The 17,847-nt window shown below is 42.6% G+C and overlaps 1 protein-coding gene across 4 annotated transcripts; it reads right to left on the bottom strand.

Annotated features, from left to right (window-relative positions):
• Window positions 1–14,387, bottom strand: LOC111844045 (bile salt export pump-like). Of its 4 annotated transcripts, none has more exons than XM_023812179.2 (27): window positions 13,896–14,387; window positions 13,161–13,182; window positions 12,952–13,000; window positions 12,389–12,630; window positions 12,128–12,212; window positions 11,864–11,997; window positions 10,745–10,916; window positions 10,121–10,245; window positions 9,580–9,754; window positions 9,017–9,130; window positions 8,787–8,897; window positions 8,555–8,680; window positions 7,784–7,987; window positions 7,533–7,703; window positions 7,217–7,418; window positions 6,840–6,921; window positions 6,538–6,664; window positions 5,894–6,046; window positions 5,701–5,805; window positions 5,403–5,564; window positions 5,090–5,293; window positions 4,741–4,982; window positions 4,301–4,451; window positions 3,704–3,901; window positions 3,270–3,476; window positions 2,483–2,629; window positions 1–1,406 (listed from the first exon to the last, which is right to left on the bottom strand). In XM_023812179.2, exons 1-27 carry the CDS (start codon window positions 13,972–13,974, stop codon window positions 1,206–1,208), a joined length of 3,990 nt encoding a protein of 1,329 aa, XP_023667947.2. In that variant the 5' UTR covers window positions 13,975–14,387; the 3' UTR covers window positions 1–1,205. The 4 variants fall into 4 exon arrangements, with proteins under 4 accessions (XP_023667947.2, XP_023668028.2, XP_023668108.2 ...); XM_023812260.2 differs by having other exon boundaries at window positions 13,891–13,998; XM_023812340.2 differs by lacking the exon at window positions 13,161–13,182 and having other exon boundaries at window positions 13,896–13,988.
• Between the last annotated feature and the right edge of the window lie 3,460 nt (window positions 14,388–17,847).

Below are 17,847 nucleotides of genomic sequence, written 5' to 3'. Positions count from 1 at the left end.
TATTGGTGCGGTGTTCTAAAACATAAAACTTAATATTAAAAGCTTACATACAGTAGTTGCTCTTCAGATCTGAATACTTGAAGCAACTTGCTATGAAGAAAAACATCAAACTAGGTTGCCAAATCTCACGCATTTGGCATGACACTCACACTTTCTGACTCTGAGGCTCACGCAAGAAATCTCACGGCAAATCTATATTTTTCCATTATGAACCTAAAAATAGCTACATCAAAAGCGCTGGGGTAGTTTGCAAGCACTAAAGACTATTTACAAGGTAATAAAACTATGACATATATGTGAATGCGCAGACTCAGGGTTGCCAACTTTGGTCAGTTGGCTGGAGTGAGATTTTCAATTCGCATTACAGTCTTCGGGGTTTTCAATCTACCCCCAGCGCTTTTCATGTAGCTCATTTTAGGTTTATAGGGCCACTTAAAATTAATAAATTGTTTTGTTTGCCCGCCTCAATTTTTTGGTGCCGCCTCGATTTTATTTTATATTTTATATGTTTCAAAAAATCCGTTTTTTTCACCTCAACAACTGTCAGAGATCGTCAATGTGCCAAATCCTGATATCCTGTGCACTGTGAGCAAGTAGTCTCTTGTAGGGTGGTCCAATAATAGTGACCCTCATTGAGGTCAAACAACAGCACTTCTATTGTTTGAAACAATGGAAGTGCTGTTGTTTTGTTATTGTCAGGAGGACGCTTTTATTGGGCCATTCTGTGGCAAGACCATTAAACACTTAGACTAGGCATTTGTTTTGAAGGTTTCTCTTTTCTTGTAATTGTTTGAACTGTTGAGAGTTTAAAATTTTGAGATACTGACAAATTAAAGTTTAATTTTCTAGTTTTAGTAGGCTATATCTCTGTTGCCGATCGTCTTTTCACTAAAAAATATAAAATATAAAATCCCCTACTCACCAATATTTTAGAAGTTTGAGTCATGTAAAACAATTTATTAATTTTAAGTGGCCTAATAGAGATTTACCCTAAAAATTCTTGCATGGTCTTGACAATCTGAACGCGTGAGTGTCCCGCCAGATGCGTGAAAATTGGCAGCCCTGAAACTTGTCTCGAATTGAATATCTCACGCCAGCCAGCTCACCAAAGTTTGCATCCCTGCATCAAAACTTTATTTTTGTTTTTTATGATACATAAAATCACAAAATGAATAAATATCAAATATTGCTACTGTATTTCTGTCTTAACTAATAGGTGCCCCTGTAGTGACCAGTTTGTAATACGCAGCCTTCTTGGCCATCAGCTCTTCATGCGTGCCTTTCTCGATCACAACCCCCTGGGACATGACAGCTATGATATCGGCGTTTTGGATGGTGGACAGCCTGTGCGCTATGACCATACAGGTGCGACCCCGTCTGGCTTCGTCCAGAGCAGCCTGCACCTCCTGCGGAGGGAAAGGGATCAGCGGTCACAGCCGGGTCTGTAAGCACGGTGCTGTATGATTCGTGGTCAGTGACGCACCGCGGGGAGCTTTAGCGACGCCACCGCTATGCTGCATAACGGATTATCTCATATCGAATACAACATACAGCCGGTGTTGTGCCGACTTTCGCATGCATGCCGAGAACTGCGTGCACTTCGCCAAAAAGGTCGGATGCAAATCTCGGCAGCTATAAAATTGGGGGTTGGGAGGTATAATAATAATAATAATAATAATAATAATAATAATAATAATAATAATCGTCAGGCATGCAAAACTCAGCATAACACCGATCGCATTTTGGTTATGGCAGTAGGGTTATGAGTGTGAAACTATAAGGACTCAGGTTTCAGTCTCAATGTGAATTCAATCATTATGGATGTGACATTCAGACGCAAATTAGCAAGCAAAACACCATAGAGTTGGACAAGCTTAGCGTCAATGAGTCACTTTGCATACCTTTTCATGTAACCTCTACAGTTTAAGATAGGTCATCAAAACTCATATCAATGATTAATTTACATGTGAGAAATACACAGCATTTGATCAGCATTTGATGTGCCAACAAGTGTACCTTTGCATGGAATTGCCCCTTAGAGGAAGTTATCAATAAATAAATAAAACAGTAATATCATGTAGAATAATATAAACTGAAATATTAATATACGAGTTATACATGTCACGTTAGATTGTCGTGTCTGCTGCTTATAGTTTATAACAGTAAAATACTGTGACGTAAATTTTTAGCAAAATGCTCTTCATATCAAGTTGCTATTGAGTTCACAGCTTGGAGAGAAATCAACTGATCTAAATCAATGTCTATGTATCTTTTTAAGGAAAATACTTAAGACCAGAAGTGGAGATTTCAGGTCCAGAGGATATAAATCCAGACTAAGATTTTGTTTCAACCAACCAGTTGAGTATAAAGAGTCACAGTCACAGAGTACTCAACTGGTTGGTTGAAACAAAATCTTGGTCTGGATTTATACTCTTTGGACCTGAAATCTCCACCTCTGCTTAAGACCATGATGGTAGGTGACCTTCTCGCTCTCTGTATCCAGGGCAGACGTGGCCTCATCCAGCAGCAAGATCTTGGGGTTTCTGACAATGGCCCGAGCTATGGCGATGCACTGCTTCTGCCCCCGGGACAGCTGGGAGCCCTGAGCACCAACCTGCGTCTCATATCTCTGCCGAGGAAAAGTGGACAAATTTAATCAGGGATTAATATGTAGCCCAAGATAATGATTTTGCAATTCGTTGCTGTTACAGTGATACAGTGCTCACAGAACGTCTTGGGATGCTTGCTTAATTCTGTAAAAAGGTTGCAAATTTAATGGTTTCATAACAAAAGTCCATTGACAAACAGTACTGTATTTAATTAACACATCTGCTCATATTTTCTGAACAAGCATTTTCATTTTATTAAATTACATACTTTTTTTGACAGTCATTCAGTTCTGTTCTTGCCATTTTGCTATAAATTGGAATTGTAGTCATTGTCTCCCAAAGAGATACTGTTAGGTGTTTTATGTTATTTCAACACTGTTACTAATTAAAAAGCACCCAATGACACTGCTTGGTCAATAACAATTTTTTAACTTACTGTAGAATAGCTCATTTTAGAACTATAACTTGGGTTTCAATTTATTACTACTTAAAATTAACGTGTTACTTAAATCCACGTGATATATGTTTTTTGTAAACAAATGAATACAGTAAAGATTTTTGTTATGAAACCAGTAAATTTGCAGTATGTTTACTGAATTAAGCAAACATCCCAAGACTTGAGCACTGTATACGATTAAGGAATTCCGGTTGTTCACTTACATCTGGCAATGACATGACAAAGTCATGCAAATAGGCTTTCTGTGCAGCAGCGATGACCTCATCCATGCCAACTGTTCGACTGTTGTCTCCATACTGGATGTTTTCACCTATACTACAGTCAAATAGCACGGGCTCTTGGGAGACGATACCAATCTGGGATCTTAGGAACGGCACACTGATATTCCCCGTTGGATAACCATCTATCAACTAAAAAAGAGAGTGTAATTTTAATGGATAGTGTTACTGCAACACCGTGAGCTACATATCTGGCAGTGATTAAGTTGCCCAGGATTCTTCAGCTGCTTGTCTCGCTGGTAGTTATTATCCTATAAAGAATTTCCTATAGGTGAGGCAGATGCAGATGATTGGTTCACTTCAGCAGGTAAATGGAAATAGCAGCCAATGAAAGATGAGAGAGCAAAACCGTGGCTCACCACTCTGCCATCATCCGGGTCATAGAATCTCTCCAGTAGCTGGATGCTGGTGCTCTTGCCACAACCACTGCTGCCGACAAAAGCCAAGGTCTGGCCTGGCTTCACTGACACAACAAGCCCATTTAACACCTGGATGTCTGGCCTTGAAGGGTATGTAAATCTGCAGTTGACGAACTCTATCTCCCCTTTAAATCCTTCCTTTAAAACAAGCAAGATTCATGTTTGCTAATTAAAGACCACAGCCTCAGATTGAATATTTTACATCATACGACTGAAATATATAAAGTATTGTTGTAAAATGCACTTCCACATGAGTAGTACATTCTCATTTCTTCAGCAAAGTATTGCTACGATAGATAGCAGATTACCATCATATGCCAAGTTGTGTTTTTTTTGTGTTGGCAATTCATTTTGTTTTTAATTTTTTATTTGTTAATCATAAACCACTACGTGATGCTCACAATAGTTGGTACCGCCATGGTAATTTGTAACATTGTGGATTATTATGGCTAAGAGTGTTGAAATGGTATCTCGAAGCAATTCCATGAGAAGAGCAAACCATGTATGTATGTGGTTAAGGGACGGCCAGTGTCTCACCCATTTCTGTCCCCCAGCCTGGCTGATTTGTGGGACTCTGTCGAGCAGCTTGAAGAGCTGGGCGGCTGCAACTTTGGCTTTGGCGTAGTCGGGGGTGAAGGAGGAGGCCCTCCCCAGGGCTGTGCCGCTGATCACTACAGCAGATATCACCCTGTGGGGGTTGGCATAGAGACACAGAGAGATGCATGCTGGGTTGTTAAGCAATCTCACCATCATCTCCAGCGCGTTTCACACTCGCGTGCCTCCTGCCCTACGCTTCCTGGGACCTACTGGGACCATGTCCCGAACAACTGGTCCGAAACTGGATGGATGGACAAACTAAACTCATGGAAGCTTCAAAATTGAGACCTTCTCTGTATTAACAACCATTTAGATTTTGGTATATGAGCATTTTCATGCTTATATTGACGAATGCCGATCTTTTAATGTGCATGTCATACCTGAAAACTAACATATAATGTAGTCCTTCATTGTTGACCAGATAGCCACCATATCGAAAGGAGGCCGCATATGTCATAAATATGACACACTGTGCAAATGCAAAACAGATTCCATAAACTCTGGCCTTCTTTTTGGCAGCCCGATATGGGGCCTCCAGTTGCCTCTCGTACAAATCGACAAACATGCTCTCCTTAGCCAGCCCTGCGATGGTCCTGATGTTAGCTAACGCCTCACTGGAAACCTGTGCGGGACGAAGACCGAATACAGGACAGTGGTGACAATATAGTACTTTAGGGGCAAATAGCATGTAAGGTGATGAAGCATGAGTGCAATAGCAGGTTAACATACCCGCCCTGCAGTCTCCATGGCTTCCTTGTCCTCATTTGCGAAGCCTGTCAGCATTTTTGCCTGGAAAGCCCCTGACAGCCCGATAAGTGGCAGAAAGCAAGCCACCAGAAGGCTTAGCTTCCAGCTAAAGTAGAACGCTATGATAAGGGACGCTCCAATGCTAGTCAGGGAATTGACAATCATTCCGATCTGTGACCCAGTGGCCTGAGAAGGACAAAGCGAGCTGTGAATCATCCAAGGAGAGTAGCTGAGGAATTACCAGCAGTGATTCGTATATTTCAGTCAGGACTGCTAATCTTGGAGAGTATCTCACCCCTTGAACCATGGAAGCATCCGTCGCCAGCCTTGTGGTAAGAGCTCCAGGGCTGTTTCTCGGGTCGTCGAACCAGCCGATCTCTTGCTTCAGCATGGCCTGGAATCCCATCCTCCTCAGCCTTCGTGTCAGAAGTTCCCCAGATTTCCCAAAGGAGTAGCCCTTAAACAAAACAGGAAGACCACTTCCCATACCTCCCCTGGACATTTGGGTCGCTAGTTTTTACAGGCAGTCCATCGATATAGTTACAGCAGTAAGAACGTGGAAACAACGCAGGTTTTACAAGAAGCTTGCATACCTGTAGAAACTGGGAGAAGAAGCTTGTGACCGCTACGATGATAAACAATATGCAAATGCCGTTGATCTGGGACCTCTGCTGATCCAGGTCCGTCACGGAAAATGCCTGCATGTGAGGAGCAAAGACGGGAGTTTCTTGGTCTCATGAAGCAGAAAGCAGCCCGAAAGCAGATGGCCATCCTCACATTTCTCACCCCTAGGATCTGGCTGAATAAAATGGCATAGATGGGATTGACTGATCCATTCACTCCTGCCCCCAGTGAGCCCAGAAGCATGTAGGGCCATTCAGGTCGGTTGTACTTCAGAATCCGGGCCACCGGCGCCGCTTCCACAAGCTCCTCTGAATCCTGCTTATTAACACAGTGTTAAAACACAGAAAACGACTATGCTATATTATGTAAGAAAAATAGATTCAGTCGTATAATTGCAATTATTAGAAATCCATTCATATGCAAATACACCATTTCAGCATTTATTCACAATGTTGCATGTTCTACATAACTGTCACAGTAACTGAAGCATATTCTTTCAATGGTGGACTATGGGTAAGAGAGATGCTGCATCTGACAAACTGTTAAGATGAAAGTCGTAAGGGTATTAGGTGAGAGCAGAGCCAGTAAATTAGACAGGTTCAAAGAGCATAGTCCATTCACCCGCTGAGAAACCTAATCTGTTTTATGGCATTCTGTGTGCATTTCCACTGCAATAAATGTGATGTCCACCTTAGGGTTAATTCTCTTCAAATACTGTAATAAACCTGCAACATTAGGCTTGTCCACACACTTGTTTCAACATCACTATAATTGGAAAATTAGGCAGTTCTTGAGACATATATCACCTCTTTCTTTTCGGTTTCACGATCCGTGTGGTTGCTGAAATCAGGTTTGACTTTGACCGTTTCTCGTATTGCATCAGGAATGAACTCGCTGGAGATGCGAGATTCAGATCTCAGACGTAGAGATGCCCTTCAAAGAACACGGAAGAATGTCACTGGTGCTTTAACTGCAAATCTACATATGAATATTTTATTGTGTACTGTTTTTTTTTGTTTGTTTTTAATGACTTTTGATGCGTTTACTACCCTGCTGTTGGTTCTCATCTATCCATTTAAAGACTGATTAGTGACATTTAAGTCTTCACCTTAATGAAGATTCATAGGATGTCCTCCTGAAACTGCCCACTCTTTCAATGCATGGGTCCTCTTTGCTTTCTTTGTCAGGAGCTGGAAATTGATATGAGAATGACTTGCAAATTGTAATGCAAATGAGCAGGGCTGGCTCTACCTTTTCAGTGGCCCTAGGTAAAGCTTTACGTGGGAGACCCCCCTACCCCCCTACGTGGGAGACCCCCCTACCCCCCTACGTGGGAGACCCCCCTATCAACAAAACTTATGATAATTTCACTTCCTCCACATTGCAGGTAATTCGGGGGCTCTAAGCAACTGCCTATTCTGCCTTAAGCTAAAGCTGATTCTGCAAATAAGAGATAATATGAAAAATAAACAATAATACACCTACTTTGCTTTACCATGTCACTGGTCACATCACTGCCCTGGTTCTGTAGCGTGACCAGGGTGTAGTAGATGCCCATATTGGCAAGAAGCTCAGTATGGGTGCCTCTCTCAACGGCTCTTCCATGTTCAAACCCAATGATGACGTCGGCATTCCGGATGGTGGACAGCCGGTGGGCAATGCTGATGGTTGTCCTACCCAACCGAGCCTAGCAATGAGAGATTCATGAGCAAGGAAACAAGCGAATCCCTCTTGCTGTTACAAAATGACACTCTGCATTGATGCTTGTCTACATTTCCTTATTTGACTGAGCAGCACTGACTTTATCCAGGGCCTCCTGTACCACAGCCTCGCTCTCGTTGTCCAGGGCAGATGTAGCCATGTCCAGCAGCAGGATCCTGGGGTTTCGGACCAGAGCTCGAGCGATGGCGATCCTCTGCTTCTGACCACCGCTCATCTGACCACCGCCCTCTCCCACCAGCGTCTCGAATTTCTGATCTCACAAGGTCGTCTGGGTCAAGTGGCGTGAATGCATTCGATTAAAGATCATTATCGTCTGGATGCTCACAGCACCTGCGGTAAATCCATGATGAAGTTGTAGGCGTTGGCCTCCTTGGCTGCTTTCACGATGTCCTCCATGGAGACGCCCGGCCGGCCGTAGCGGATGTTCTCAGCGATGGTCGTGGCAAACAGCACGGGCTCCTGCTCCACAATCCCAATCAGGGATCGAAGCCACTGGATGTTCAGTCCCCGGATGTCATGGCCGTCCAATGTCACCTGAGAGGCAGTCAAACCGCAGAGCATAATATCACACAATTGTCTGATTAAAATGGCGCTGAGAAGTTAAATACAGTCATGTGTCATTTAACGACGGGGAGAAATGTGTCTTCAGTAGATTTCCTCATTGTGTGAACATTGTAGAGTATACTTACACACTACGCATAACCTGGAATACTGTGTTAAAGTACTTTCGTATAAGCAGTACACTTTAAAATAATGCTAAAAAGTACAGTATAGTAAATACATAAACCAGTAATAGTTTATTATTATTATCAAGTATTATGTACTGTACATAACTGTATGTGCTATACTTTTATATGACTGGCAGCATTACTAAAAACACGTGAGTAATGTGTTGCTCTACAAAATCATGACAGCTTTCCTCTCTATTATAATTTTAAGATATTACCGTCGTATATATGGTCTGTCACTGACAAAAATGACATCATGCGGCACATGACTGTAACTGCTAACAGTACTCAGTAAAGTATATACAGTATAAGTATATAAAAAGTATATATCTCAAAGGGCAAATTGGAATTCACAAAAGCCTCTGATTATTACCATTCCTTCACCTGGGTTGTAAAATCTCTGAATAAGCTGCACTGCGGTGCTTTTTCCAGAACCACTTGGCCCGACAAATGCAGTGGTCTCTCCGTACTTCACATGAACGGTCAGCTTGTCTAAAATCTTTAAAAAATGCAAAGCAAATTTCCCAGTCACCTTTTACTACCTTTGAATAAAATAATAAAAATGCAAATATGTACTTACAGATTTTGAGGGGCAGGCAACATACCTTTACCTCTGGCCGGGAGGGGTAATGGAATGTAACACCGTGAAATTCAATATCTCCTCTCACTTTGTCTAACCTGTGGCCCTCCTCTGAGAAGCAATCGATTTCTGGTTCCTAAATATTAATCCAAAGAGAAACATAGACGAAAGATTATTCATTGCCTTTCATTGAAATATTTAGTTGCCTATAATCATTGTATCGTCTATAGCTGAGTTCTTGACAGAGTCCCTTACCCGGTCAATAGTGTCAAAAATTGTCTTAGCAGCAGCTCGCCCAGAGGCGAAAGCTTCCAGGCATGGTGAGGCCTGGCCCAGGTTCATGGCCGCCATGAGGATTCCGAAAAACACCTAGATGTACAGAGGTGCAACATTAAGTCTATGTCACTTCACAGTCATCTCAGCTCTATGATACACAGGTCAAACACTGAGATGAAATATCATTTCTCATTAGTCATAGTGTAAAATAAAAGGTATAAATAAAATATAAATATCTAAGACATAAACATAAGACATATTGAGACATATGAGTAAAATCTGGACATAGAAATAAGACACAAAACAGTTAAACACCTGATTTGGTGGGAAAGACTGTGCAAATGGCCAAAGGAATGTAATAAACAGATAAAGTAGATTTTATTTCCAGTGTAATGTGTTGTGGATCCATCGCATGTTTTCTCAGCGGAAGCTTAAACAGAGGGACCTGGTAGTCTTTAACAAGGCCCAGGAGTACTGCGAGAGTAATCAGAGAGGAGAAGCTGAAGCACACACCAGCATGACGTGTGCAGCATGTGCTGTACCTGGATCAGGCTTCCGGGAGACAGCTCCTTTGTGTCAATGACCAGCTTGGAGCCGTACCAGAAAGCCAAGGCGTAGCAGAGGAAGATGATGCACCACAGATAGCCCTGAAACACACCAACAATCGTCCCCTTTTTGATGCCCCAGTTCTGAGCCTCAACAAGGTTTCTGTCGTACCTGTGAAAACACAAACAGCCTGAATATTCTACACTCTACAGAAAGAGCAAGAATAATGTGACTGATTTATACATTATCCTCCATTGAAATTGGTATATTAAGCTCCATTCAGTGATACAGACTGTAGAACCTAAAAGACCCATTAGATCAGGGGTCACCAACTCCGGGCCTGGAGAGCTACTATCCAGTAGGTTTTCTATCCTACCCGGCTTCTGATGACCCACACTAGTTCTCAGGTAAATACCAGGAGCAGGTGTGGCTCATCAGAAGCCAGGTAGGATAGAAAACCTACTGGATAGTAGCTCTCCGGGACCGGAGTTGGTGACCCCTGCATTAGATATTACTGTGATATCAATGCTGCTTAACCTCTCTGCCTCCTTGGCTTCCCCCCCAAAGGCCGCCACTGTCCTGATGGACGACAGCACCTCGTCCGCCACTGCGCCTGCCTTAGCGTAGGCACGGAGCTCACGGCCTGTTAGCCTAGCGACTGCCTGGGGAGCAGAAGGACAGGAAATGGGATAGCGGAAGCAGACGGGGCAACGAGGCTAAACTCATTTGTCATAGCAATGCAGTGGAGATCATGCGATTCATGCTATTTACAATGCTGTTCATTGTAGTATCTTTAAGAGGTGAATCTACAAAGGAAGATATGTCGATTGAGATTATGACATTTGATGAAAATGAACAAGTCAGAATTCTTGCAAGTCTTATAATTGTAAACTGACATATTAAAAATATTCAAATCTGGGATCAGTCGTCTTATTTATACATTGAAATTGATTTCTCTGTAATATTATGACTAGTCACTAAAACAAAATGATTTTCATGCATTGTATTTCATTTGCATATTTTGCTTTGTTCTAACTTAAAACAATGCCAAATTCAATTAAATCTCTGTGCTTTGAAATTAAAATATTTAAATGTAATTTTTTAAAATTTGAGGTATTAAACCTTGCATGACAATGCTTGATAAAAGCCTGAGTTACTTACCATAGCCATTAATCCAGCTGCAAGCCCAATTAGGGGACTGACAGCAACGACCACGAGGGTCAGCTTCCAGCCCCCGATAAAGCCCACCATGAAGCCAAAGATGAAGGTGGAGATCCTTTCAATGAAGATGGACACTTGGTCTGCAATGGCATTGTTAATTTTGTTGATGTCACTGAAATGGAACACAAGGAGACCATTTAGTTTCGCTCCTTTCGCAAGGATCTTAGGGGAAAGAGTACAGCTCAAATTTTAAGCATAATGAAATTAAAAAGCCATTAGTTATACATATTCTATAAAAACCAACTCCATCCTTTTCAGTGTTGCGGGGTGTCCAGAGCCTATCCTGGGCACTACAGGAACCAGCCCAGGATCCGGTGCCAACCCATCACAGGGCACATTCACGCACATGGCCAATTTGGCATCCCGAGGGTCACTGACTGTCTGGTCGAGAATTACAATGGTAATCTAGGTGTGTAATCTAAGCAATGTTGAAAGCGGAGTGATTGTTGTTAGTCGGCAGTTTTGTGGGCAAAAACCTCCTGTTAATGAGAGAGGTCAGAAAAGAATGATTCAAGCTAACAAGCAAGCCAAAATAACACTCAGTACAACAGAGGAGTGCAGAAGATCACAAAGGGAACACTGGGTGAAAATATGGTTCTTATAATTGTCCTGGGTATGAATGAAGAAAGTAACAAACAGAGGTGGAAAGTTCAGGTCCAGAAAGTACAAATCCAAGGTTTTGTACTTTCTGGACCTGAACCAGTTGAGCATAAAGAGTCACAGTCACAGAGTACTCAACTGGTTGGGTGAAATAAAAAACGTGGACTGGATTTGTACTTTTTGGACCTGAACTTTTCACCTCTGGTAACAAAGACTCTTTAATACTTTACATCAGGGGTGGCCAATCTTATCCGCAAAGGGCCGGTGTGTATGCGGGTTTTCACTGCAACTCCCTAATTAGATTACTAATTAGAGGACTGATTGGCTGAAGAGTCCTCACACCTGGGTTTGAACAGCTGACCTACAGGTTATCCCAAAAACCTGCATACACACTGGCCCTTTGCGGATAAGATTGGCCACCCCAGCTTTACATGCATGAAAGAAGAGGAGTGTACAAACTCTGATATTCTTGTGTTTAGCTCTCCAGTGGAGGTGCAGTCAAACCAGCCAATTTCCATGCGCATGATCTTTCGGAAGTACGTCTTCCTAATCTTCTGTACCTGACGGGCTGCAGCCAGCACCCAAAGTGAAATCTGAAATGTGGACCTTAGGCTCACTCAGATGCACTGTGATGACTTTAATGTCATGAAATGATTACCAGAAGACACACTTTAAACAGGAGTGTTGAGTACAGTTAATTACAGATATCTTTGCATAACTTACTTGAAAGTAACTAAGAATGAAGACTCCAACTCCAATGCCAACATAGTAATAGGCAAACATGGTCATCTGGGCCTCTATGTTTACTCTGTTCACAAAACAAGTGCATTTATTTGTGATATTTAGAAACAGAGATACAACAAAATGTTGATATATTTCATATTTGAAAGGTTAACAAAACATGCTTTTGTTAAGGCTAGCTGTACGAATCATTACGATGAAACGAAAAATGTAAAAACTTATCCAAAGATACTGATTACTTACCCACAAGCCACTGTGGTGTTGTCAGCCTGTTGGAAAATGGAGCCATTGAGCCAGTTGATGATGTTATTGGTACAGGTCTTATTGGGATCTGCCAGCACCTGGACCTCCAGCTCATAGTCCACAAAGGTGTCCGTCATCAAGCCATAGACCAGCAGCATCAGTGGGGAGGCAGCACCGTGGATTAGGGCACACAGCCCCCCCAATACCATTATGGCCGTGTCCTTCCATGTCGCAAAACGGAACTGGAAACCAGTATCCAGAATCAGTCTGGTACCATGCTCCAGTGACACCCACAAAGACCACAACGACAGTAAGAACCTTGATTCTTCAGAGGGAGCTGCTGAAATGTTATTGTGTTACAACCAAATTGCCCACTAAAATTATAGAGAAATGTTCGTATTAAAATGTATAACTTTGACCTATTGATTTATCACACTTCAAAAGAGTTCAAAATATTTTTTGCACTGCCATATAGTGTATCTTATAGTAATTTTAGATATTGTCATTCAGGTATTATAGTGATGTTCTATATATGTATTATATATAATACATATGGTACTTACCAGCTGAAAATATCCAACACCCAAGCTGATTTCGTCTTTTTTTTCACTCCTGCAGGGATAAAAAATACAAGCAAACAATACAAAACCAATGAAAATAGTCATGACAAAATCACAATGAATAATATTAGTTGACTGTTACCAACTTTATTATTTTTCACTATCAATATGTAATTATTAAAATGAAATAAAAAAATATAAATCACACCTACCCCTTTTTAGTGTTTGAGGAATCTAAAAAAATAGAGTAATATATGAACAGTGTAGCTTTCATGAGTGCATTATATTTGTGTGTATGTGTGCGTGTGTCTGGGTACATGGACAGTTGTGCCACTTATAATATTTACCACATAATATTTAGCACATATACAGTGTAAACCAAAATATGTACCAGTGACTCCAGTGTGATAGTTACAGTCACTGCCGGTTCTCATTTCCATCCCATCCTACAACTTTCCTCCCCAGCAATAATTGTTACCAATAAACATCATGGTGCCACAGTATTTCACTCCCTGTCTGAATCTCATCTTTGCATATTTTTGTGACGCACACAGATACACTTGTGAAATAACACTCTAATGGTGATGATGACAGGGCAATTTTTCAAGCAATGTTGCTGGGCAACTGCCAACCAGTTGAGACAAAGGGCAACTCATCTGGGTCTGGATGATCACAAGGAGTAGCCAACTGCCAATCGAAGTTTTTGAAATAAAAATTTGTTGCCCAGTATCAATGGGAAAGCGCCCGAGGAGCATTGGTCAGCAACATTGCCCAGCAATATTGCTCAAAAAGTTGCCCCGTGGATTGACACCATTAGCCTCTATCAATCATTCAAACAGTATATAATTTGTTCATTCCAAGTCTCATAAACCCCTAAAAACCATCTTGCTCTTGCAGAAATCCTGTTACCACAGTTACGGGCATGTTACAGCTGTGACATACATTACCATCATTTAATGGCGACGTCTGGCATTCTTTTCCCTCTTCTACAGGTTGTTTGTTTTCCATTTCAGTGATTTCACCCATTCCTGGATATTCTAGGGCCTTCTTAAAAACTTCTTAAAAATTGGTAAACTGCAAAAGAAAATATATACTAGCAGGGCTGATGTAGGCACAGTTACTATTACCATACATCTGTCCATTCAGATTTCATAACTGCTTTTCTGGTACAGGGTCTTGGCCATTCCATAGCGTATCCCAGGATGCACTGGACACGAGGCGAGGGGATACCCTGAACAGATGTCAGTCCACGGCAGAGCATGTGATCACACACACTTTATGGGCAATTTAGAGACACTAGTTAACCTAACGGCACGTTTTTAGAGTGCTGAAGGAAATGGGACTGTGTAGTGAAAACCCGCACAGATACAGGGAAAACACATAAACTACACAGACAGATGCTTAAAATTTAGACTAATCGAGTTCATCTTAGGTGTGATGTTCTCAGGCAGGAAATACGAGGCAATCTATAACCTATCAACTTATTCTTAACCAAATTATTTTAGATTGTTAAAATCATGTAATCTGTTGTCAATACAAAGGGTATATTAAACATTTGATTTTGCTAAATTTGGTGGACCATAAACATGCAACACAAGCCCATAGACATGCAATAGGACTTTCGAAAACAGTCCTTTATTTAATGTTACATCAAAAACAATGCATCTGCAAGAAAATCAAACCTTGCAGCTCTTTTCTTAAGCAAAGTTGAGAAATTAATAATGAGGAACTATACCTTTTCATCAGTGTTCTTAAATCCAGTCGAGTTTGCTTCAGTCACCAATGCAGCCTGCTGTTTTTACCCCAGCAGACTCTCTTTCTGTCTCCACCTCTAATAAACATATAAAAGTCTTCCCATTCTTGTTGTAATAAAACTATATGGCCTTCAAGTTCAGTTAATCATCTAATCAATAGGAAGAACAAAGTTGGCCTGAACCCACCCATTTGTAGGTCAAAGCCTTCAAAGACGTTCAATGTCCCAGGAATTTCCTGTTCTTAAAAAAACAAAATCTTCTTTGCCAGTTTTATAGACAGGCAATGATTGATTTCCAAGTGGGCTAAATTAAATCAAGAATGTTTCTGGACAGCTGTTGTTGCTGCAGGAAGAGGTGTTGGCGTGGCCAGAAGGGGAGCCCATCCTGTGGTCTGTGTGGATCCCAATACTCCAGTGCAGTGACGGGGACACTGTGGCCAGAAGGGGAGCCCATCCTGTGGTCTGTGTGGATCCCAATACTCCAGTGCAGTGACGGGGACACTGTGGCCAGAAGGGGAGCCCATCCTGTGGTCTGTGTGGATCCCAATACTCCAGTGCAGTGACGGGGACACTGTGGCCAGAAGGGGAGCCCATCCTGTGGTCTGTGTGGATCCCAATACTCCAGTGCAGTGACGGGGACACTGTGGCCAGAAGGGGAGCCCATCCTGTGGTCTGTGTGGATCCCAATACTCCAGTGCAGTGACGGGGACACTGTGGCCAGAAGGGGAGCCCATCCTGTGGTCTGTGTGGATCCCAATACTCCAGTGCAGTGACGGGGACACTGTGGCCAGAAGGGGAGCCCATCCTGTGGTCTGTGTGGATCCCAATACTCCAGTGCAGTGACGGGGACACTGTGGCCAGAAGGGGAGCCCATCCTGTGGTCTGTGTGGATCCCAATACTCCAGTGCAGTGACGGGGACACTGTGGCCAGAAGGGGAGCCCATCCTGTGGTCTGTGTGGATCCCAATACTCCAGTGCAGTGACGGGGACACTGTGGCCAGCAGGGGAGCCCATCCTGTGGTCTGTGTGGATCCCAATACTCCAGTGCAGTGACGGGGACACTGTGGCCAGCAGGGGAGCCCATCCTGTGGTCTGTGTGGATCCCAATACTCCAGTGCAGTGACGGGGACACTGTGGCCAGAAGGGGAGCCCATCCTGTGGTCTGTGTGGATCCCAATACTCCAGTGCAGTGACGGGGACACTGTACTGTAAAAATGATGCTGTCCTTCGGTTGAGACGTAAATCTGAGGTCCTGACTCTCTGAAGTCATAAAAGACATCTTTTGAAAGAGTACGGGTGGTACTCCGATGTCCTGACTAAAATTGCCCACTATGGCCATATCAAATCTGGCCTCCTAATCATCCCCTATATCTAATTGGTGAATTCTCTCCTGCCCCTTCACCACCTTAGCTACTGTGTGGTGAGTGTACTGGCACAGAATGGCTGCTGTTGCATCATCCAGGTGCGTGACACACAGTGGTGGTGGTTGAAGTGGCTCCCCATCGGTTCTGTAAAGTGCTTTGGGTGTCTTGAAAAGCACTATATAAATGTAACATTCATATATGGTATACTCACATATACTCACATATACTCTACATCACATGGGTAATGCAACATATTGATGGCTGCCAAAATAGTGCCTCTTTGGCCAAAGTAAACTATAGGGTAATATATTCAGGATATTTTACAATTTCCTAAAGCAAGGTCATGTATTATTTTCATTTTCAGCATCAATGATCAGTTTATTGACATTTTAAAAGGGCACTAAGCAAAACAAATGTGTCATAGAGAGCTTATTACTGGGTTTTCTGAGATGGAGTAACAGTCAAGAAAAGCAAGAGCAGACCACAGATATCAATCAATGTTTTGTTAGAGCTGAGTAGACGATGGACAGTCGATGTGGAAGAAAAAAGTTATTAAAACAACAACTCGGTTTATCTACAGAATTATCTTGACTTTAGTGCAGCAGTGTGGATAAACATAGCCACTTACATATCCATTAAAACACCCAGTTAGATAGACTATTACATGATAATTCCTTCCCAAAGTAGCCAGGTTTAGCACTAGCACTAGATCGATCCACTCGTCACCCCAGCCCCCCATCAAAGCAGGCCTGGATGACACACAGTTTCCTCAAGCTTAACAGCGGCAAAACTGAGAGTATCCTGCTTGGCCCAAAATCCATCCATCATACAACTGGCCTGTCTCCTCATCTCGCTGATGGCATGGCAGTTCTCCTCTCTACTGCAGTCTCAGTGTAATTCTGGACCTTTTCAGTTTCAGCTGTTAGCAAAATCTTTGTTTCACCTACGTAACATCTCTCACATCAGACCCTGCCTCTCCCAGCCTGCTGCTGCCCGCCTTTGCTCCTCCCTATCTCCATGATCTTCTCCTGTCCTATCAGCACCCTTGTACTCTGAGATCTTCATCTTCTGGGCTCCTCACTGTTCCTCTTTCCAAACTCCCCAGCACTGATGACCAAGCCTTCTCTGGGGTGCCCCCCCCCCCCTTTGGAATTCCCTTCCCTTAATACTAATAATAATAATAAGAAGAAGAAGAAGAAGAAGAATATTATAGGTAGTAGTAGTAGGAGTGGAACTGGGGTGGTTAGCACTGTTGCCTCATATCTCTGGAACTTGGGTTCAAGTCTCCACTGGGGTTTGCATGTTCTCCCCATGTCGTTGTGGGGTTTTCTCTGGGTATTCCAGTATACCCCCCCCCTCCCCCACACAGTCCAAAAACATGCTGAGACAAATTGGAGTTACAAAATTGTGAATGGTGTGTGAATCTGCACTGTGATGGATTGTCCCCTGCCTTGTACCCAAAGTCTCTGGGATAGGGTCTGGACACCCACAATGCTGAAAAGGACAACTGATTACAGAAAATGGATGTATTATTAATATTAAACAGTCCAGAAAGGCCATGCATTATTATTATTTTTGTTTTTCACTATATTTTTTTCCAAAAGTTGTCATTGGTCAATTTGATGTCAATCAGAAGGTCGCCGGTTCAAGCCCAGCCTCAGGACGTCTGCGGGTCCTTGAGCAAGGCCCTTAACCCCCAGCTCCCTGGGCGTCACTACGGGTGGCTGCCCTTTGTGGACAGCTTACTCTACAAAGAGCAAGTTGAGGGAGGCATGAAGACAA

This window comes from Paramormyrops kingsleyae, chromosome 1, assembly GCF_048594095.1.
Source record: "Paramormyrops kingsleyae isolate MSU_618 chromosome 1, PKINGS_0.4, whole genome shotgun sequence".
Lineage (NCBI taxonomy): Eukaryota > Metazoa > Chordata > Actinopteri > Osteoglossiformes > Mormyridae > Paramormyrops > Paramormyrops kingsleyae.
Note: the sequence above shows the minus strand (reverse complement) of the source record. Positions and strands in the feature narration are given on the sequence as shown.